We start from the raw sequence: 24,146 nt of genomic DNA, 5'->3' as shown, positions 1-24,146 counted from the left end.
TATTGCATGCTATGCCTTCAAGCCACACCTCCGCCCGTCGGAGTGGGGAGCGTGAGGTGTTTTCGTTACGGAATTTCTCGATTCGGTCCCCGCGCTCAAGGCCCGCGATAGAAGCTATGCAATAGCTTAAAAATACTTCGATCGCCGTGTAATTTCTTCAGTGTTCAGATCCAATCAAGTAAGCTTAAATTTAAACATTGAATCATGAAATTGGGCTTCTTGCCTTCTTTAAAGATACATTTTAATTAATTATTTTCTAGTTACTGTATAAATAAGCATTAGGAAATGTCGCTCACATCAATTAAATTTCACACAAATCGACGCATGTTCACGCGTCTATCTAATTTTTTAGATTTTGTCAACTTTAATAAAATACAAACTAAATCTCTCGGAATTCCCCTAAAAATGGCTTTATATCTCACGTAGCAACATAATCCGTGTTATATTGTTCTCCAGTGTTGTAAGGGTGTGATTTAGAAGATTATGAAGTTGCGAACATTGTCATGTGGAGTTGTGTGACGACACTTTTACAGCTCATGTGCATGTTGCCTTAGTTTAGAATGTGTGAAGGATTTAAGCAATTTGAAGGCCGGTTGTAGAGCTTCACCGATCGTCATTGCGTACGTCAGTCGCGCTTGTCATATGTATGGATATTCATAAAACCGACCATACGCACGCGTATTTCCATACATATGACAAGCGCGACTGACGTACGCATTGACGATCGGTGAAGCTCTGCAACTGGCCTAATGCTGCGTTCAGACGCTTGCGTTCAAAGTGACATTCAACGAGCACAAGCACGGACACACGCATGTGAACATGTTGTTTGTGCATGCGCCTGTGTTTATTTGTTTAGAAAGCGCACGGGCTGCTTGCTGGACTGCTTGCCAGGCTGCTTGCCACGCGGCTGAACTACCATAACGTAAACTTCTACAAGCATTTATGTATAGTAATTTTTACGATCAAAACTAAGATCAAAACAGTCGTCAGATATCATAATTAAAATTATGTAATATGACTGTACCACCCGGTTTCACCCGCATTGCTCCGCTCCTGTTGGTCTTAGCGTGAGCCTTCCTCAATAAATGGGCTAACTAACACCGAAAGAATTTTTCAAATCGGACCAGTAGTTCCTGAGGTTAGTACGTACAAACAAACAAACTCTTCAGCTTTTTAATCTTAGTATAGAATATAGATAAAAGCAGAACTATCAAAAAACTTAAAAAAGAAGATCTCCCGTTTTAAAATTTACTGTATTTTTTTTTTATTGAATGCCATTCAAATTTTTTACAGCTCTAGCATCTGAACACGGTTTAGTTTTATGTTAAGAAATAATTATTTCATAACAAAGTATTAATTAAATGTCCTTAAATTTTAAACTCCTAAACATTGACGCAGCTAACACAATGTACCACATTTAATACCACTCTCTAATCCTATAAATTTAATTCAACAGCTGTGGCTAAACGCACCTGTGTACAATAATAACATTATTGTATTTGTTCGACATTTTAACTGGGAATAGACAGGGACAGTGACGTTAGTTCTGGGAGTGTGTATTTACTTGTATTTATTCAAACGCAAGTTAAACAAAGTTAGATACTTCAAAATGGTTGAGCAAGGGTTTATTGAATCCATTAGGTACTCTACATAGTACATATAAAACAAAGTCGCTTTCTCTATCCCTATGTCCCTTTGTATGCTTAAATCTTTAAGGCCCGATTTTTCAATCGTTGGTTAAAACTTATTCGTCGAATAAAGTATGACACGATAATATTAAAATTTCACCTGTAAACTGTCAATTACAGGCAAGAAGAATACATTTTTGAAATGGTAGTTCAATTCGTTATTCGACGAATAAGTTTTAACCGACGATTGAAAAATCAGCCCTAAAACTACGCAACGGATTTTAATGCGGTTTTTTTAATAGATAGAGTGATTCAAGAGGAAGGTTATAGTATATTATTTATTAGGTTTTACAGAATAAGTGCGAAGCCGCGGGCGGTAAGCCAGTTTGCATTAAACTATTTAGATTAATTATACTTAAGATTTATTAGAGCAATAATTTGAAAAATTTATTATTTCAGTTGTTTTGATTTAAATTGTATCAAAAATCATATATTTCCTATTCTTTACCATTAGTCAAAATGCCCTTTTTTTAATTACTTTCTTATATTATAGTACAATTCACATTGATAGTTTAATCAATACAATTATTAGCGATGCAACAATAAAACTATTTCCCAACGCTTACAAACAAATAAGACGAAATTATTGAGCTATTTTCGAGCTCAAGATATTATGATCATTTCTTGAGGAAAAATAAGAAGGGAATTGGGAAAATATCGCTTTTTGGAGTCGACACTCAAACTATCTTTGATTTGTCATATTTGTGGCGACCTATTTTATGATATCTACCTATTTTTCGATTGTTCTGTGTAATTTATTGAGGAAAGCGGTTTATAACTGGATTAAAGTCGTGTTATTAGAACTACTGTGTCTTATCTTTTTAATTCACTACCGATAAATTACATCTGAAATGTTAATAATATTTTCATAATAATAACAAAGTCTGTTTCTATTTACATTAAAATATATAGGTACGATATAGTATTTTTTTTACAAACCACAACCAAATCAAAATATCCATTTGGGAGCTACAATATACACACACACGTCGTCAAAATACCCTTACTACAAAACTTAATAAGATTCAATTCCACGTTAGGGTTGTCACAAATACAATACAATAACTAACAAATTGTATTTTTATCTCAACAATAATAATTACGAGTGCGAGCCCTATCAGGCATCAGACGGCGCGATGTAGACAAAGGACGCTGAGTTGTACTAAATAAGCTAAAGAGGTCAAATACACCGCAGGATTGTAAATTTATTTTACTCGTATGGAAAAAAAGGAAAATATTTTACTGACCGCAAAAATTTGTCCTAAACAAATCTTTGTACTAAATTTAGAACACTTGAGTGTTGACTCTTTGTCTATTATTTTAATTTAATTATTTTGGGTGTTTTTAATAAATATAGAGTTTCATAGTTTCTTGTTGTTACGATAATGTTATCTGTGGCTCAAATTTGGTTTCATATTCAAAATAAATAGCTCTCATAATGTATTTGTGAACGTAATCGTGTAATTACGAGTAGTAGATGATATTGTTTTTCGTCTGTGTTTAATCACAGAAAAAATGTCTTCAAAATAATATGATATACCTATCTTAGATATATTATATGTATAAAAATGTATATATAAACCCGTTTTTCCAGGTCACGGCATCACGCGTGAACGGGTGGACGGTGGACCGATTTCGATAATTATTTTTTTATAATATTCCTTGAAGTACGTGGATGGTTGTTATGTAAAGAAAACATAAACATGTACCACGGGTGAAGCCGGGGCAGTCCGCTAGTTATATTATAACAATAGTGAGCACACACACATACACGACTCTATACACGTCACTCGCTATCTCTTCCAGCAACTACAATTAGGATCTTACAAACAACACATTAACCATCACATTTACATATAATCAAGGTGCTCTTGAAATAACCTTATAAAGGACATTTTCAATTTGGTCGCGTAACCTCTAAGGTCAACGACCTCTGCACATATATAAATACCTACTTTATATTTCCAATCCTATTTTTATAGCTCTGAATCCTTTGAATGGAACGAGCTATCTATTCTTGATTTGTCAATACGTCTTGCTTACATTACTTTTTAGCTTTTGTGAACTAAATAGAAGTAGAATTTTATAGAGTAAGTTGTTTAATAAAAGTATGTATACAAAACGTGTAGGTATATAATAATATCAATCGATACATAAGTTACAATTTATTACATTTAAATACTACAATTTATATGAAGAAAACTACGCGTTTTAAGTCAAAAATTCGTAAATATCAAAATTTATATGAATATAATGACAAGAAAGTTTTTATAAATAATATAAATAATCCCTAGTTTTTAATCTAAGATAATGTTTCATGTTCCAGACATAATATTATGTACTTTACCAAATAAAATAAATGAATTAAAATTTTTAGTACATAATATAAACTATTTTAGAGTACATCAATAAATACGGTTTAAAGAGCTCTACATAGTATTGTTACAAATGATATAATTTTGAGCTTAAACCTACATAATAATATTTAAAATCCATCTTTTATGATTCCCTCGCTTGTCTATAAGTATTTTTCATTTAAACATTGATATTCCTAAGTCATTTTAACATTTTTTAAAAAATAAGTAAAAAGTACTAATTATCATTAGCCTTATTATATTTATATTGATTTTAAACTTATAAAGCACTATCTAATTTCTAATTCACACTATTTTAAATATTCAAATATAATTCCTAATATTCCCTCGCAATCCAAATCAAAATAACAAAATCAATCGCAACATTATAACATGTTAAATAACCAAAAATAACATTTAAAGAATCAATAATATTTGGAGTACCGTAGCAAGCTCAGTCTTCGACGCGATCTCGCGTAGAGTGCACGCGCGACACGCTACGAACCCGCTACGAGTCTACGCTACCAACGAAACGCGTAACGAAATGCTACGAGTGTATTTATGCTAAGTGTAAAAATGTATCTTTGTGCGTGCATATTTCTTCTAATATGCGGAACTGCTATTGGAAATCCAGCGAAAATAGGTCAGTTATGTTAAGAATTTCGCACTTTTCAACGGACAAAGGATTTATGGATATTGCTTTTATAAATAATACATCTATAAATATTATATACACCACCAAAATGGATGTTATAATGTTAATATGAACGTTGCGGTTTTTGACTCGTTCGTGCGTGTGTGTCCCTCATTAAATAACGGATTAAATTATAAATATAATTGAAACTGATTCATCATTATAATTTAAATACAGTATAAAGCCAACATGACGTTAATTTATTTACGAAAGCGTATTATTTTGGTTTCATTTTATTATCATATTATATCATACTTTCAGTGTAAATATACTTTGGTGAATATTTAGTTACAGTTTGTGTTGTATTGCGGTAAATTACATAAAAATGCTGAATGCTGGAAAATGCGTCCCCTTGGAAATAAAGTATGGAAGAAGCTGATTGAAATGAACGATAAGCTTCTTAGTAAAAGGGGGCTTCTTTATGGGAAAAATAATATTTCCTCGCCATCAAATCAAAATCACGACACATACAATTAATGTACATAGTACATACCTATACTCATATCCTATTACGTAGCAGAATTTTATTACAGACATTATCAAATTCTTTTCATTTGTTTATGTGTTGCCACACAAACAAACACATTCAAACGCTTAAAACGTGACACTTAATGACGTTCGCGTGACATTATTCCGTATACAGCGTGACGATTTATAGACATGATGATGTCTTATTCGTGGAATGAAAAGAAACGCTATTCCTTGGTCCCCCTTTGTTTGAGGCTTTTACTTACTGAATGGCAAATGTGACAGTATAACGTTGAATGACTTTCTTATTTATGGAACTTGTTTCACTACTGCTTTGTATATCTTTCGTTTGTATAATATTGGGTGAGATGTTTTGAATCGGTATATTTCAGTTTTATTACTATTAAGTAAGAAAAGTTATAGATCAGATAGATCTAAAAGTACATTGTGTACATTAAACATTGGTACCTTATAAAATACGTTATAAATATAATCGAGATTTTGTTACCGGTTAAAAAAAAACAACAAAAAATACATTTATATTTTGAAGCTTTTTGAAGTGTAAGGTGTATGAGAATCCGTTAACATAAAACTTTCTCACTGAAAAAAATACTCTGTACTGTTATTTTTTTCTTATTGTTTACTGATTAATTACATTCATGACACTAAAAATATGAATACACATAGAAAAGGCGCATTTACTACTGACTAATTACATTCATGACACAAACATACAAAAACTAACAAACGCCGCATTTAACGCATACAGAGCCACAGGAATAAAACTATTCTCAAGTATACAAACTTACACATATACACCCAATATAAACTTTGGCTATAACCATATCTCATACCTTCGCGGAATACGCTTAAGGGTATGAAGTTTTTTCACATCGTAATATATCCATCATTCACATACTTTATTGTGTATTTATTTATAGCGTCTAAAAGCTTTTCAAAGTAAGAACAATTAAATGATTTAAGATAAACGCCAACAATATTTATCGACGTTGAGATATTTGAATAAAATATTTTAAGAGCAATGATGTAGTTTTAATAACGCTTCTATAATTATTTAAAAATTGGAAATTTTTGCTTTTTATTATAATCCCAGGATTAATTATTTTTACTATAAAAGAAGTGAAAATTTGTTTGTTTGTCTTTTCTTCACGTTGCAACGAAGCAATGCTATGGCATAATTTTTATTCTGGAGGGTAAAAAACGCAAAAGAGCAATGATACAAGTTACTTTTAACAACGACGATAGTCAACATATTTCCGTTCATAGCCAGCCGTGTGAAGCCATGAGTAACACATAGTATATTATAAGACAAGGTACCAAGTTTCATGTAACGTTTACACTGTTTTTCTGCTAATATCTACTAAACTTTACTACGATGATTAAACTGGATGTAATAAATAGTACGAGTGACTCTATCACGCAAAAACCTATGAATTTGCAATAAATAGATTATAGTCCCGATACTTTTTCGACACTTTTTTCAGGCAATATATTGGGATAACGTAAACTGGACTTACTCACATCTAGTCTAGACACAAAAAATAACAAAATCCTCACAGAATTAGGGTCAAGAGCGGTCTATAATGTAGTAAGCTAATTATTTTAAAGGTTAGCAGTGAAAAACGAATGCATTGTATGACCATTTCTTTTTATTTAAAAATAAATAAATAATTTCCCATATAATCTATATAATAAAATGAATCACTGAATGTGTTGGTAAGCGCAAAACTCGAGAACGGCTGAACCGATTTCATTAAATCCTTTTTTATTCCTTGAAGTAAGAGGATGCTTCTTTGGGAGAGAAAACGTAAACATGTACCACAGGCGAAGCTAGGGCGGACCGCTAGTATCTAAAAAAATAGTTATGTTAGTTAGTCGGTATTGAATTGTGTATTTTATTAGGAAACTCATTATTTATATCACTTCACAAAAGTCTATTGAAATAAATTTTATATTTGGCAAAACATTTTTTATCACTGAACTGAGTGTCATTAATTACTGTTTACCATAAAAACGATTAGTGTAAATTGATAAATACGATAGTCGTGACAGAGCGTATATTAATTTTAAATCTATTATACAAGACTTCTTTAGAGTACCGTTTATTATAATAGACAAAGAAGTTCTGTTACACCGGTTTAGAAATCAATTTCTACAGAAGAGAGGTGACACATGTAGTATATTCCTGCTGTAATATTCACTTGTGTGCCTTGCTTGCCTGGCAGAAATCACTGCACAGTGATAAAGTCGCCCTTTGTGTTTTTGACGTGACAACGTCTTATAATTCGATAAAGCCGGCTGCACGCACGAAAAAACATGACTCATGCGGCGTTACCTCGCTCTGACTCATCTGAGGCGTTCCGTGTAAGGCTTGAAGTGCGAGCGAGAGCGCGGAACGAGCGACAACGAAGCACAATCGGACGTTGTCACGTTCAATTATCGTCAGTAAACCGACTTTACAGACAACCAATTTTTTCTCGCTGAGGGGTATCTGTACCACACTGTTACACGTTAGTTAATAAATAATAAAATAAAAAATAAAAATCATTTATTGATCAATTTGTGGGTTAGGTACAAACATGTAACATTTGGACCCCAAACTAGGACAGCCTGTATTTTGGGGTCCACCTTCCTTAATGACACAATAATAACAAAACTATAGCATAATATTAACTTAAATAATGATTTAGGTAATTTAGCTATTTTTTATACAAAATTATACAAAATAAAATTTAAATTATACATTTTAACTCAAGTTTAGTAGATATACTCATATGTTGTGCGTGCGTGTGTTTTAAGTTTATTGCTCTATTTTCACATTTCCTCATTAGTTTAATTTTAAATCCTTGCTTTTTATTCTTATTATTGAATAATTTTATTGAACCAATTTAATTGTAATCGGTTCAGTAGTATATTGATACTACTGAACCGATTACAATTAAATTTAGCACACATATAGAGGATAACTTTGATTTACACAAATGATAGGTATTATCCCGGAAATCCCACGGGAACGGGAACTATGCGGGATTTTCTTTGAAAACGCAGGTGAGGCCGCGGGCAGAAAGCTAGTCTCTAATATTCACGGCACGCGTGGAGTAAGTCGGGGGCGCGTGAAAAATACAAACCGACGGATAAAAACGAGCAAAGATTTGTTTCAGTTACGAGCTTTTGACAAATAGAGAGCTTTCCGTCGCGTCCGTTTAAGTGGAAATCGAGATAATGTCGAGACTCCGATTTGTAGTCCTTCTGGAGAAATGCCGGGTCAATACCTCAATAGTCGATGGCGAACTGTTAGTATGATTCGTGAGTCGAGTTGCAATGGTTATTTTTTATTGAATAACTCGCATGGAATGCTTTTCAGCCTGCATATTTGTTTTTCATAGGTATTTTATCCTGTTTCATGATTTTTTTTTATACATGTTCGATTAAAAGTTAGGGAATAGACTAGTACAATTTTAATTAAAAAACGTGAAAAGTTACAAACTGCAATATTAGAGATACAAACACTTACAGATATTCATAATATTTTCACGTCACATTTCCACAAATCATAGCTATGAATCAACTTAACAACAAAATATTTCATTAAAATCTGGAATCCAAATAGGCTCATTTGTGAACTCCACATAATAAACTTATCCCACCCTTCCATGGTTGTTAAAAATACGATGATTGTTGAGAAAATAATAGCATAGATACCAATTCTTTTATTACATTTAACCTATAAAAATGTCATTCCTGAACATATTGAAAAGTCAATTTAAAGTTTTAGTACTAAAAGTCCAAAGAACGAGTAGACGCTACCATATAAGCGTGCGATATTTTATCGACTGCGATTAGAACTTAATACAAGTGATAACTGCGTTAAAAACAACCGACTTCAAACTTGCACTTGCAAAATTTACAAATACCTACAGACAAAAATGCTCATAAAATAAAAACTACTGGGCCTATCCGAATAAAATTTTTATGGGACCAATTCGACACCATCCCGCATCGAACAAAAAAAGAATCACGTAAATCGGTTCAGAAACCTCGGAGTAATCGGTGTACATACATTAAAAAAAAAAAAATATACCGGCCGAATTGATAACCTCCTCCTTTTTTTTGAAGTCGGTTAATAACTTAAATTTTATCAAGTCAAAATGTCTCTACATCCGTATGAAAATTATTAATTTACATCATTACAAATCTTCAATATTCGTGAATAGTCAAGTACATAAATGAAAAATAGCAATACTGAGTTTTAGTCAAACAACGAAGTATATTTGTAGCGAGTGCTATAAAGAGAGGTAAGTAGTACGACAAAGTTAAATAAGATATTATAAGTGGACGGACTACTCACCAAATAATATTATGTAAGAATTATCTCCATAAAAGGTTATCATTTGGATGGTACTTTCGCAGCTACCTACATTTTTAGTTCGCATATCAGATTTTTCATTTTATTTTTGCATATGTTTTTATTGCAAAAACAACTTGAATCATTGTGAAAACACTTATAACCGAACTATTGTATTTCACATGTATTTTTATATCTATCTATGTATTTGGATTAGATATCGCACGTCTCTCTGTCTATCATAATATTTGTGAACTCAATACATTTATTTGTGCACACGTACATATAGTAATTAATTAATCTGATATTGGTTTATGTTGTTTACTTCCTAGTGAGATACTGCTCTAACAAATTGAATGTACGATATAGCGACGTCTAAAATAAACTTTGGAATTTATCTTTGATGTAGTTACGCGGCAGCCGTGGGCGTCAATTAGTAAAGAGTTAAGTAGATGCATTAAATATCTGTTTCACTAATCAATTTTTACGGACAAGTTAGGTGAGTATACGAAGCCTTCTGTATCTTGCCAGATCGCGATGTTTATCTTCTACCGGGAATTGAACTCAGAAACCTAGCTTTAACGCTCGGTATCCACTGAATCAAGCAAGAGCCTTCTAGTTATTCCACTTATAAACTGGAAATTGTTTTTCTAGAAACTACTTACTCTGTCTGTTCCGAGTTGCAAAAACTTTTATTACACGTAAAATGTAACAAGCGGCTGTCCAACCAGGGAGTGATAAATGACACCGTTGGAAAATGGTGTGAAACATTGAATTCATAAAAATTAACTCTTTTATGTACAATATGGATAAATGAACATAAAGTGCAGCTCAAACTGTCAGTAGCGTAGCTCTGCTTCGCTCGTAGAATCGCTCATAGTTCGCGCGTAGCACAGGGTAAGCTCGTAGCACGTCACTCGTAACACAGGATCGTTCGTAGCACGGAGCTATTCGTAGCAATGTGGGAATATAAATTTTAGTTCCATTTGGCGTTATGCTTTGCGTGAATTTAATCTTTTTACTCATGTTACTGTTGTAGAACAATTCTGAAGCATTTTTCAATTTTCATGTCTTTGTTGTTATAACCCAAATGGCGTGAAGTGATCATTTTAGCTCTCGCTAGATTCTTAGTTACTTATAGTACTGTGTTATATTATATCTACATCTATAATATAAGAAGGTTATAATTTAAGTGAGTGTAATATTTTATAAAAAAAATGTTTTATTGCTTTAAATTACAGTGCAATTTTATAAGAAACCATGAATAAAGGTCAACACCATTTTATTTCTCTCTTATTCAAACTGTACTTGAATAATATTATTTTCCTGTTTATTAAAGATTCATATCAAGCGATATTACAAAAAAATCTGCTTATTTATTTGACGGTTCGATTTCCTGAAAGGAACATTCGTCGTTGATATTAAAAGCAATTGACATTTATAAAGGAAAATACAATGTAATTCGATATTCACAATATTTCATAATATTATACCACTCTATATTGTTGGTCGATTGTGGAAATATCAACTCTGTTACTGGGATGTAAGGTTGAAAATGACGTGTAATGTTGGAACTAAATTTACTGCGCCAAGTCCAACCCTACCACTTAAATCTACTACGGGGAATGTTTAGAGTTCCGCAGCTAAAAGTTATATTATTTTTAATCGAAACGCAGACTGTTCAGTGGATATATTTATACTGTGGAGGAAGAATATTTTATTGTTTGTTATAATTAAACTCATCTTCTCTATTAAAGAAGTATGAAGCTTGTTTATATTAGTTTTATTAGAAGTGAAATCCCGTGTCCCCAAGTCTCAGTCTGTCTTTGATATAGCTGTAAAGTGTACAAAAACTAAAATAATTAAATAAATCTCGCTTTTAATCCGTTAAAATAATATTTAACTCGCTAAAAATCACAAGATAAACCTGATACCATTAAAGTTTTATTATAGAAAGAGACAATATTTATTTTCCCTTCTTTTTTATGTGTGTATTTGTAAAAAATATTATATAATTTAAGGGTCAATTACTTTTTAAGTTCTTCCTTTTTTTTAGCTTTTTTATGTGTTTTTGTTATATTGTGTGGCATATCGTTATATGACAATAAATTTCTTTCTTTCTTTCTTTCTATTTGAAGTAATAGAAGTCAGTTTGTTAAGAAAATAAAAGAATTTTTTTATCCTACTAATATTATATAAATGCGAAAGTTTGTATGGATGTATGGATGTTTGTTACTCTTTCACGTAAAAACTACTGAACCGATTACAATGAAATTTAGCACACATATAGAAAGTAACTTGGATTAACACATATGATAGTTTTTATCCCGGAAATCCCACGGGAACGGGAACTATGCGGGTTTTCCTTTGCAAACGCGGGTGAAGCCGCGGGCGGAAATCTAGTAAATGTATAAAACTGGCGTCAAAGATGAAATTGACTTTAGTAATATTTAAAGCAGACTATTAGAATGCCAGTTTCTTTTAGGATTACAGTCGCCTTTAATTTACTTAGAAGAATATTATTAAGGATTTGATATTACTGTAACGACATTTAAGGCTGATTTATGATTTAAATGAAGCTTAATTTAAATACGTATATAATATAGGTATGTACAAGATGTAATAACAAGCTATTTACCTTGTACTAAAAACATAAAACATACAAACAATAACTTAATCTATATTATAAGCGGCCCAATTAAAAAAAAATATCGGTGTTAGATAATTCTATTTATCGAGGAATGCGAAAGGCTATAATAATACGGGTAAAACCGCGGGGCACAAATAGTATAAAAGATACCTGATACCTTAACCACAAACACATCTCTAAAATAAAATTTGCCCTGTTTTTACGTCAACTTGTATTTTCAACGCGATCTCCGCACGCATGACTTGAATAACAATGATAAATAAAATATATAGAACAGACTTTGTTTTTGTAGTCGTACCAATAAATAGTGAAAATGTTTGTGGTATTTACTACAAAGTGGTATAAGGTATTATGAATCATATTATCTATCTAACTAATCTTACTTACTAATACCATCTACTACTCAATTTTCTCGGCGTTAAAACCATATTTTATTGATTAAACTTCAAAACTGATGTGCCCTCTTCACAATGGGCAGCGTTGGCCCAATAAATGATCCTCGATGTTTGCTGTCATGACGGCGATCTAAAAAACATCTGCAAAGACAACCGATCACAGACATCTAGGCCCTCTACACTATCTTGATTCATCACGATGCATTACAGTCTTAAATCGCTAGCAAAACTGTTTTAGTTTAACTTCAGCTAAAACGTTAAAGACAAACCACAATAAATGCTAATGATACGGACGTCGCGACATCCAAGGAATAACAAAATTACAATAGAACAACTATCTATGTAATATCGAATTACGATCATAATACTCAATTATTAATTTGGAGGCCCGCCAATGGCTTATATTTTGTTTTCCGGGTCATCGGTAGGATAATAGACCGTAAGTCCACAGCATACAGTTTAAAATTGTATTGTACCATTGAATTATTAATGACGTCAGCTCTTTAGGACTCCCAGGGAGGGATAATTCCAGCTGGTATTTTCTTTATTACGTCAAAGACTGGTAAATTAACAGACGCGTTAACAGATCAAATAATTTCCATTAAATTGATTATAATTTGTATGAAAATTTCACACGCTGAAAAGACACTATAAGAATGCAAACGAAGTAAGGGGGTAAAAACCTAATGAACGCAATTATGGTTTGTTCCATTATTAATCAGAACAAAGTAGGTCATTAGAAGTGTTATATTATGTGAAGCAGATCTTTTGTGGTAGTTATAAGTCAGTACTACGAAGGTCTCTATAGAATTATGGTCCCGAATTGCTTACACTGGCATTTTCTACAAGAAAACCTTGTGTTGAATGAACTTTTTTCATAAAAAAAAACATGTTATTGTTGTTTGAGGATATCAGCGATATAATTTATCTTCTTAGGTATAGTTACATCTAGGTTATTATATATTACACTTCTGTGTCTGTTATAACAAAGGTCTATAAATAATCAAAAACTCTTATTATCTCAAACAACCCCTTGAAATTTATAAATACACCGCATAGCAACAAAATGAACGGTAAATGTAAATTCGGACTAAGCTACAATACACAGGCAACGAGAACCGCGGTATAATTATTGTCTTATGTTAATAAATTGTATTCAACCGAACGTTGCTCTTGGCTTGAGGAAATTATAAATGAACGTGCCTTGCGGCTTAGATAAACTAGTGAAGTAACGCGGTTTGCATTGAAATTTCATTAGTATAGTGAAGTATAGGATTATATTTTAATTGATAGACATGTGAATTGTTTTGTACTGTAGTGTATCTTTAGATTAAAGTAAGTTATTTAAAACACTAGCTTACCGCCCGCGGCTTCGCTCGCTGTGCCTAAAACCTTCCTCTTGAATCACTCTATCTATTTAAAAAAACCGCATCAAAATCTGTTGCGTAGTTTTAAAGATTTAAGCATACAAAGGGACATAGGGAAAGAGAAAGCGACTTTGTTTTATACTTTGTAGTGATTAATTATTGAAAGACTAACAAGCAACCAAAAAATCTAATGGACATTAAAATTAAAATACACGATAAAAGTGCATTATAATATCTATCTCTAAGTAAATAGTTTAATTTTACCAATGTTGCACCAACAGCATCATTTTTTTAATTTCTAAAATTAACCTTTGCATAAATAAAGTTCTTTATCATCATCATCATCATCAGCCATATTATACGTTCCCACTGCTGGGACACGGGCCTCCTATGAGGGTACAGGCCATAATCCACCACGCTGGCCAAGTGCGTGTTGGCGGATGACACATGTCGTCGAACTTTTTAATTCTTCTACATGTCGGTTTCCTCACGATGTTTTCCTTCACCGTTTGAGCAGTGGTGATGTTACAACATGCGCAGATAAATTTTAAAATCAATTTATTTCCTGCGCGCTCGTCTGGTCTCGAACCCCGGACTTATCGATTCGAAGTCCGAGGTCTCACCACTGAGCCACCACTGCTCTTAGTTTGAAAGTTCTTTATCATTGTGTTATTATTTATTATTTTCCTCAAATGAATTACTCAAATTATTTCTAAACGTCTGCATTTAGTAATATTCCATAATACTTACCTATTATATTCGAACAGAAGATGCCTAGCAGCACAATTAAAATGACCTAACCTGTATAACGAACGGTTAGCACGGCCGAGAAAATATTTCATAATACATTTTGCCGACAATATCAGTAAATTCACGTAGCGAAGTAGGTCGACTTATAATTTGAAAGCTAAGCTACAGTTTTGGAGATGTGCCAAGCCTGTCGAATTAGAGCGTGCACTTCGTTAGGTAAATTGATAAGGTGGAAGCGTCTTTTCAATTTTGCAGCGTTGTACTTGAATTTTGATGTTTCGCGGGATGAGGGTTCAGATGTGAATATGTCAATTTTGTACTACTATGAGTCATTAGTGTGAAAAAAAACGACGTGTGGCACTCAAGGACTGCCGCGGTAAAGCTATTGCATAGTATGCCTTCAAGCCACACCTCCGCCCGTCGGAGTGGGCAGCGTGAGGTTTTTCCGTTAAGGAATTTCTCGATTCAGTCCCCGCGCTCAAGGCCCGCGATAGAAGCTATGCAACAGCTTAAAACTGTATGTGTATTAAAGAACCTTGTACACCTGACCTTTGATATGATATCACAAAACTACAGAAATGAATTTCATCTTCATAAATTATGCATTATGACCTATAATAAGTCACGTCAAAAATTCAGTAAGGGCCTTATCCATAGTAGCTAAAACTACAATCTAGAATTATTTATCGTCCCAAAAAAAGCCTGGTAGAGATGAGTGCACAGTGATATGGGCGCCCATTTTTACTCTTATTATATTGTTTCTTTTTTGTATGTTTGTCCTCAAGCACAATAAATTTTAAATAATAAATAGGTAATAATTGTAAGAAGAAGGGAAACCACATAACTATAATTGCATTGACTATACAACTGTAACTACATTGTTTTGTTGCCTGAAATAAATAAATATAAAAAAATACTTTTCAATATAATCAATATACATTTAACTTTTCTATATTTTGAAGGAAATTGTATTGTATTTAATAAGTGATTATGTTTGCTATTTGCATTACAACTACACACAAGTAGGTCGCGGTAAAGAGGTTGAGTTTCTTGTCAACAGTTGAGAACAATTTTATTTTTCGCTTATGATACGCTGTTTCTTACAAATTTTAGTTTTAGTTCAGTTTTAATGTGTAGTTTAAAATAGTTTTTCTGTGTTATTGTATGTGTATAGTGTATAGTCTTAAGATCATTAAGTGTATAGTAGTAACATATTTTTTTTGCGCTGTTTTTGTGCAGCATTTTGCTGAGGCTGTATCCGTTTGGATAAATTTTGTTATGTTGTTGGCTGTGTTTTTTGCAATAAATTTTCTTTCTTTCTTTCAAATTGACATGCCAAAAACCACACGGATTTGCCCAGCATGCAATCGACCTGTATGCATGTATGCAATCGACTTCATTACAACTAATTTTGACCGACTTAAACAGGCAGATTCAATTCAAACTTTTTGTTGTAATCAACGACCGGTGACAAAACAATAACTTCATGTATAAAAGAATGCTGAAAATGTATAGTTTCGAATAAAAACCGAGTTGCTATACTTTATCCTACTAATATTATAAATGCGAAAGTTTGTGAGGATGTGTGTGTGTGTGTTTGTTACTCTTTCACGCAAATACTACTAAACCTATTACAATGAAATTTAGTACACATATAGAGGGTTACTTGGATTAACACATAGGATAGGTTTTATCCCGGAAATGCCACGGGAACGGGAACTATGCGGGTTTTTCTTTGGAAACGCGGGCGAAGCTGCGGGCGGAAAGCTAGTATGAAATAAATATAAAAAAGCTGTATACTACTAACGTAATAACAAAAAACAATCCGCTACGTTGTCCAATAACCTAGCTGTAATTTTTCATTTTACTCTAATAGTCACATTTATTTTTATTGTATGGGCTTAACGCTTTACATTCAAAATTGCTGGGTACAAATAGTTTATACAATAAAAGTCATATAATAGTTTAGATTTTATAAATGAAGCATACAATTTACTATTTCCACTTTTATTTCAAAGATTTGTACACTTATCAACAGCTAGCTGTGCCCTGCGGTTTACCCGCAGTGCTCCAATCCTGTTGGTCTTATCATGATGATATAATATAGCCTATAGCCTTCCTCGATAAGTGGGCTATCTAACACCGTAATAATTTTTCAAATTGGACTAGTAGTTCCTGAGATTTGCGCGTTCAAACAAACAAACAAACTCTTCAGCTTTATATTATTAGTATAAATCAGCGATGGTTACTTTCGTGAATAAATCTTAAAAGCGTGTTATAAAAAATAAATATTCTATTTTCAGTTTTTAGTTTCCAGAACAGCGGCAACTTATTATAATAATTATCCTCATTTCATACTAGAAAATATTAAAATTCACCATATTAGTAGCTAAGATTAGTAGCAACTCACACAGAATTCAATAGGCCGTCATCGCCTTGTCGCATTACACCGCTTGATATCTCCAAAGAGGCTGTATACAAAAAATGGGACGCTTGGCTTCGCGCCAGGACGTCACTAGAATATGTGTTAACACTTGAGTTGTATTTCTGTCGCAGTTAAATACGGTTTAAATATGAAAAAGCATTCATACGTATGAACGAAGGAAGGCATGAAACTGTATGCTTAGTGGAACGTTATTGTAGACTCATAAAAGGTCAAAAATAGATAAAACAATATATTTTGTTAATTTAACGTACGTAATTAATAGTAGTATTGTTTCATTTTATTGAAGTGAGGGACAAAAGATAATATAATTGATGGAAATGCTACTGAATGTAAAAATAACACTAAAATCTTACCTTTAATATTTGTCATGTCCTTGACACAATCCATACTAATATTATAAATGCGAAAGTAACTCTGTCTGTTTGTCTGTTACTCAATCACGCCTAAACTACTGATCCAATTTTCATGAGGTATGGAGATATTTTGATACACGAGAAAGGACATAGGCTAATTTATCCCGGGAAAATGACGCAATCCCGAAATCCCACGGGAACGGGAACAATGCGGGTTTTTCTTTGACTGCGCGGGCGAAGCCGCGGGCGGAAACCTAGTTTCCAATAAGAAACCAAATAATCTAGAGAATAATACTAGGTATCTATAATTGACAATGTAGAGCCCAGTTTTCAGCCATGAATATTACTAATTGAATTTGATATTTTTGGTTTTACGGCATTCAAATGCTTTATAAATCTAAATTTATAAAGAATAGAAAAAATTCAATCACGAGACGGAACTCGAACCCGCATCCTTTCACGCCAATCCGGGGTGGATGCTTGACCAACTCAGCCACTCGTGACCCGCCAGAGCGATCGAATTCATTTTCTTTATAATTTTATATTATTTAGATTATCGTCTCTACAAATACAAAACAAATAGTTCCTAAAAAAAAAACACAAAACACTAAAATCGATAAGTAAAGATGTACTCAGATCTTACTCAGATAGATGTTTGGGAATAGACAAAATATCTACATTTTAAACTCACCTCGTTCTCCGAAAGTTAAACACACTTGTAACAATCGTACTAAAAATACAAACAGGTTCAAACTCTAACTAAAAGGTTTTATAGTTGAAGGGTTGAACTTTATACTCGCTTCATCGTCAAATAATTTATTACCAGGAAACTATGAATACTAATTAGAATAGTTTTGAATTAAGTACCAAGGCTTTAAATACACGTGTCAGAAGTGAACCTTCTTTAGCAAGATTCAAAGATACCAAAATCGTCAACTAAGAGCTAGCGCGCACGAGCAACTTTGTCCCCGCAAAACAACAAAATAGTTGCGGAGACAAAGTTGCTCGTGCGCGCTGGCTCTTACTCCATGACATGACGGAATTGCCTAGATATTTTACTGTCTCAGTATTGTCTTAATCTTACAAATTTACATAATCGTGATAATAAATAAAATGTATAAAGGTTTCACAACATTTTAATTTCCCAATCCAGTAATAAAACATATCATAAAACGTTCAATAGTTTTAGATTTACATCGTAAGCCAGGCCAAAACACTAATGAGTTTTCTTAATTTATTACCACAACAACCTCCTTTGCAACAACTGCATATAGTTCTTACAGTATTTTGTGACTTAAACATAAACCATAGACTTGTATATCATTTTAACCTTATTTTAACAAACTTAATATTGTACAACATTTCCAACGAAAATTACATAGCGCTTTATTAAAGGCGTAAATAATGAGATTCACAAAGCACTACGTATTCCAGTACACGCTAATATCATACAACTTGTTCCAACCAAGTAAGCTTTCTTGGTACCCGAAGAAATCCTTCATTAGAATTTAAAACCACTTCTATCCCTCTCTAGCATACACAATCCTGGTATACACTGTCTCTCTTCAACCGCTGCTTCTTTGAGCAAACGGTTAAATTATGATGCAGGGTGTATTTTCTAAAGACCTTTCCAGAAAGAATCTGGTAGGAAGGTGAAGTGTTTTATGTCTGATTTCATAATTAAATGTTTTAATTATTTAATGTTCCTTCTGTATCCACTAATATAGTAGTAAATAATACTAATAATACTAATATTATAAATGCGAAAGTAACTCTGTCTGTCTGTCTGTTACTCAATCACGCCTTAACTACTGAACCAATTTGCATGAAATTTGGTATAGAGATATTTTGATACCCGAGAAAGGACATAGGCTACTTTTTACCCTGGGAAATAGGATAGGTTTTATCCCGGAAATCCCACGGCAACGGGAACTATGCGGGTTTTTCTTTGACTGCGCGGGCGAAGCTGCGGGTGGAAAGCTAGTATAATATAATAATAATTATCTCAAATCAAGTCCCTTGTCCCTTGTGACTTGTAAAGTGTGAAACATGTAATTTAAGTAAGTACAAGTGACTTTAACTCTACATTTTATAACGCAGTCTGAAAAAAATTATCATGAAAGTAAATTAGACAATGTAACACACTATGTATTTCCACTCATAGGAGATACTTACAATCGAATCAAAGATTGAAAGTCTCCTAAGGGCCGGTTTTTCAATCCTTGGTTAAAATTTATTCGTCCAATAAAGTATTACACGAACATTTTAAAATGTCACCTGTAAACTGTCATATACGGACAATTAGAATACATTTTTGAAATGGTAGTTTAATACGTTATTCGATGAATAAGTTTTAACCAAGGATTGAAAAATCAGCCCTAAGACAAATAAGAATATTTCCTATATTATATCGCTAGTTTGTTAAACTTAAGTTTGAAATATCAAAACGATGCAGATGTTTAGAAAAACAACACCGCACTAATAAATTAAATACTAATCACTACATAGTATAAGCAAAGACGCTTTCTACGTCTGTTTGTTTGTATGCTTAACTTTAAAACTGCACAACTGATTGTAATGTTGTTTTTTTATATATATAGAGTGATTCAAGAAGAGAGTTTTTGTATTCAATTTATTAGGTTTTAGACAAAGCGGGTGAAGCCACGAGCGCAAAGCTAGTAATAATATAAATAGCACCTCGCAGTATATAATTACTTTTGAATATTTTCCGTCAACAACTCTTAACCACCACATTCTGAACCAAAAAAAACATACGTGTGGCACTCGAGGACTGCCGAGGTAAAGCATAGCATCGCATCGCTGTGCCGGTTGGAGTGGGGAGTGTTAGGTTTTTTCGTTACGGAATTTTTACATTCGGTCGCCGCGCTCAAAGTCTGAGATAAAAGCTATGCAATGGCTTAAAAATCTAATCAAATACAATTGAACACAATTAAGCCTTCACTTTCCTCTTACTCTTACATTCAACAAAGCGCACTCAAACACCCTGTATGTTATTCCTGTTAATGAGTCCCTGAGGCGGACGCAACTTTTGTCTAGCCCCACAATGTGTAAACCCTTAGCATGCAATTATTTTCTGTTTTCGTATTTAACTACGGTTTGTGAGATTTAAAAACACGTGCTGTTTTCGTGTAAGCCGCCAAGGCTAGAAGTGAATAGGTACCGTTTTGCGTTAATCATGATTTTTTTTAATTAGAGGAAGATTTGTGTATTTGTGTTTTCAACCGATTTCAAAAGAAGAAGGTTCTTAATTCAACTGGTATTTGTTGGGGATTGTTACCTCAGAACTTTCGACTGGATGAATTGATTTTGATGATTTCTTTTATTTGAAAGGCTGGTATTTATTTAAATTTGGTTTAGTTCCGAAAATTTGAAAGTGATATAGATTTGTTGAATCCAATAATTCTTTGTATTATAGAGTGATTTGCTTTTAAATCGACATTTCCAATAATCATGTAAAGCTTTGTTCAGTTTAGCAATAATAAAAATGTTGTGTGGTTTTATGAAACCACGGTAAAAGTGAAACTTTTTTTCACACTATAGACATTTAACTAAAAATTATCGTATTTGTACGACAATTATCGTACGTATCGTGCGTCACGCGACATGCGCTACACAGACCAAAAAGTTTGAGACGATGTAATAAAAGTTTCACTTTAAAACATATTTTCTCATAATAATATGTATAATTATTAAGATAGAATGTATTTTATTGCGAATCTAGATAGACTATTCGCTATGGCCTTGTTTAATAATCAATGTAGGCTAGGTACTTACATATGCAGAGAAGTCTTAATAGTTTATTCTTACCCTGTCTGCCAATAGAACAAATGAACGAATGAAAATTTATTCATTACACACTAAATCACAAAACATGAGTCTTATCGTTTCAAGCGATATCTACCAGACAACCAGGAGAAAAAAAAAACTACCCACGTAAAAACAAATCTCTCTTAATCCTTTTCTTGCTTTTTACTATTACCCTTATTGCTACCCAAATTGAAGACACCTGCGTAAAAAGCGTGCAATTTTCTATATAGCTTCATTAAAAGGGTCCAGCGACCCTGACCTCGCACTTAGCGCTTCTGTAAAATGCACGAGGCTTCGTGTTCATGATTTATAAGCGCTTGAAGTTATTTAGGGGATGCTTTTGTAAATTGCTTTTTTTATGTTTTATGTGCGAAAATTTTGAAAAAAAATTGAGTGTACTTTTTAGATTTTAACATGGTACAAATAGGGTTTTTGGCTGTGTTTAGATTTATTTATGTGATCTTAATTAGTTTTTCGGAAGAATAAGTCGAGAATTTTTGTTATCATTTCTTTTATCTAATTTTAAATTCACATACTTATCAAAAAAAATGTTGTGTGGTTTTATGAAACCACGGTAAAAGTGAAACTTTTTTTCACACTATAGACATTTAACTAAAAATTATCGTATTTGTACGATAATTATCCTACGTATCGTGCGTCACGCGACATGCGCTACACAGACCAAAAAGTTTGAGACGATGTAATAAAAGATTCACTTTAAAAACTAGCGGTCCGCCCCGGCTTCGCCCGTGGTACATATTTACCTTTTCTCTACATAAGAACCATCCTCGTACTTCAAGGAATATAATAAAAAAAGAATTATCGAAATCGGTACACCCGTTCTCGAGTTATGCGCTTACCAACACATTTTAGGATTCATTTTTATATTATAAGATTACCATAGACATAAAAACTTCAATAATCATTGTTTTCAAAGGTATAATTTATATGCCTGATTTTAAACATAACTTGCGTGATATAAATACATACACAAAATAGATTTATAATGCCAAAAAGGTTGTTTTCCGGACTCCCTCAAAGTAGCCTCAGTAATTCCCATTCATAAATCTGGCTCGAAACTAGATCCCAGCAATTACCGACCAATATCAGTACTACCGGCTATGTCAAAAATATTTGAAAAAATTTTACACTCGGTTAAACGGTTTTCTTACGTCTACTGAATTTTTCTTTAATAAACAATACGGATTCAGAGAAAAATCTAATACTATTGCAGCAACGGTAGATCTTATCACTAATGTCAGACTCAACATAGACCGAAGAAAGGTAGCTCTTGGAGTATTTGTCGATCTTAAGAAAGCTTTCGATACCGTTAGCCACGAAATTTTACTCTTGAAATTAAGAAATGCGGGAATAACTGGAGTAGCTTATGACATATTCAGATCATACCTTAACAATCGATATCAAGTCGTAAAAATTAATGATCACTGTAGCAAAAAAAGATCTATAAGCTGTGGCGTGCCTCAAGGTTCCCTCTTGGGCCCTCTATTTTTCCTTATCTATATTAACAACATCCACGAGATAGGATTAACCGGAGATATTACTTTATATGCTGACGACACTTGCTTGTTCTACTATGGTAATTCTATAGATATTGTAGTAAATCAAGCCCAAAAAGATCTTAACATATTAAACAGATGGTTTCAATCAAATTTACTTACGATTAACGCCTCCAAAACTAATTACATCATTTTTACCGCAAAAAATAAGAAAATAGGCTCCTACAATCCATTGTCCATAAACGGAGAAACGATAAAAAAAGTAAACGAGGAAAAATATCTCGGTCTCCTTCTCGATAAACAACTCACGTGGAAAGCACACATCGAAAAAGTACGCAAAAAACTTACTTCGTTGATAGGCGTGCTACGACCTATTGCGCGTTGTCTACCACAAAAAGTGCGGTATTCAATTTATAATAGCCTAGTCAAGTCGCATATTGACTATCTAATCGAGGTTTGGGGTTCAGGATCAGCAACAAATTTGAAAAAATTGCAAATAACACAAAATAAAATTATAAAAACCTTATTTCAATATAAATCTCGAACACCCACATCACTCATATACAAAAAAACTCGGCTCATGAATCTGGCTCAAACTTATAAATTTAATATATGTCTGTTAATAAAAAAATCTTGACTAAAAATGTTCATTCTCTAATTAACTTTTCCACCAATATACAACACACAAACCGTATGACTCGGCGCGCAAACAATATAGCCCTGCCCTGTACCAGGACAAGTTACGGGAAAAAGAGTATCATCTTATTCGAAGGAGTTCAACTGTATAATAAATTGCCTAAAAATATTAAAGAAGCCAAATCGATAACTAATTTCAAGAAATTGCTAAAGAAACATCTTTTAAACTAAATATTATAATAAAAAACATATATACCTATTATTTATAAATAAATATAAAAGATAAACATAAATAAAACCTATAAATTATACTTTTACAATTAAAATACATAATTTATATACTTAGTAAAAACAAAGTGCAAAAATAAAACTAATTTTATATCTCATGAAAATAGCATATCTTTACCTAGAACACAAGCCTTATTATTATTATATCTTTAGAATGTCGTTGGGGTAGTCTGAAATTATGTTTATAAAAATTACCGCCCATTTTTTTGTTTTCTTGTTGTATTCTATTTGTGTTAACAAACTACTTACTACGTACAACGTTAAGCGAGCAAACATGTTTTATTAAATTTTATTATTATTTCTCTGTAAGTGATTCAAATGTAATCTTTTTGAGAAATAAATGTCT

At 32.7% G+C, this 24,146-nt stretch overlaps 1 protein-coding gene across 1 annotated transcript in view; it reads left to right on the top strand.

Annotated features, from left to right (window-relative positions):
• Nucleotides 1-4,519: 4,519 nt before the first annotated feature.
• LOC123695274 overlaps nucleotides 4,520-24,146 on the top strand; it is a 102,738-nt gene continuing 83,111 nt past the window's right edge. The window contains exon 1 of the mRNA XM_045641052.1: nucleotides 4,520-4,685. Within this exon, the coding sequence (XP_045497008.1) occupies nucleotides 4,604-4,685 (82 nt within the window). The 5' untranslated portion in view covers nucleotides 4,520-4,603. The remainder of the gene's footprint in view (nucleotides 4,686-24,146) is intronic.

This window comes from Colias croceus, chromosome 11 (assembly GCF_905220415.1).
Source record: "Colias croceus chromosome 11, ilColCroc2.1".
Classification (NCBI taxonomy): Eukaryota; Metazoa; Arthropoda; class Insecta; order Lepidoptera; family Pieridae; genus Colias; species Colias croceus.
This window is presented reverse-complemented; position numbering and strand designations above follow the sequence as displayed.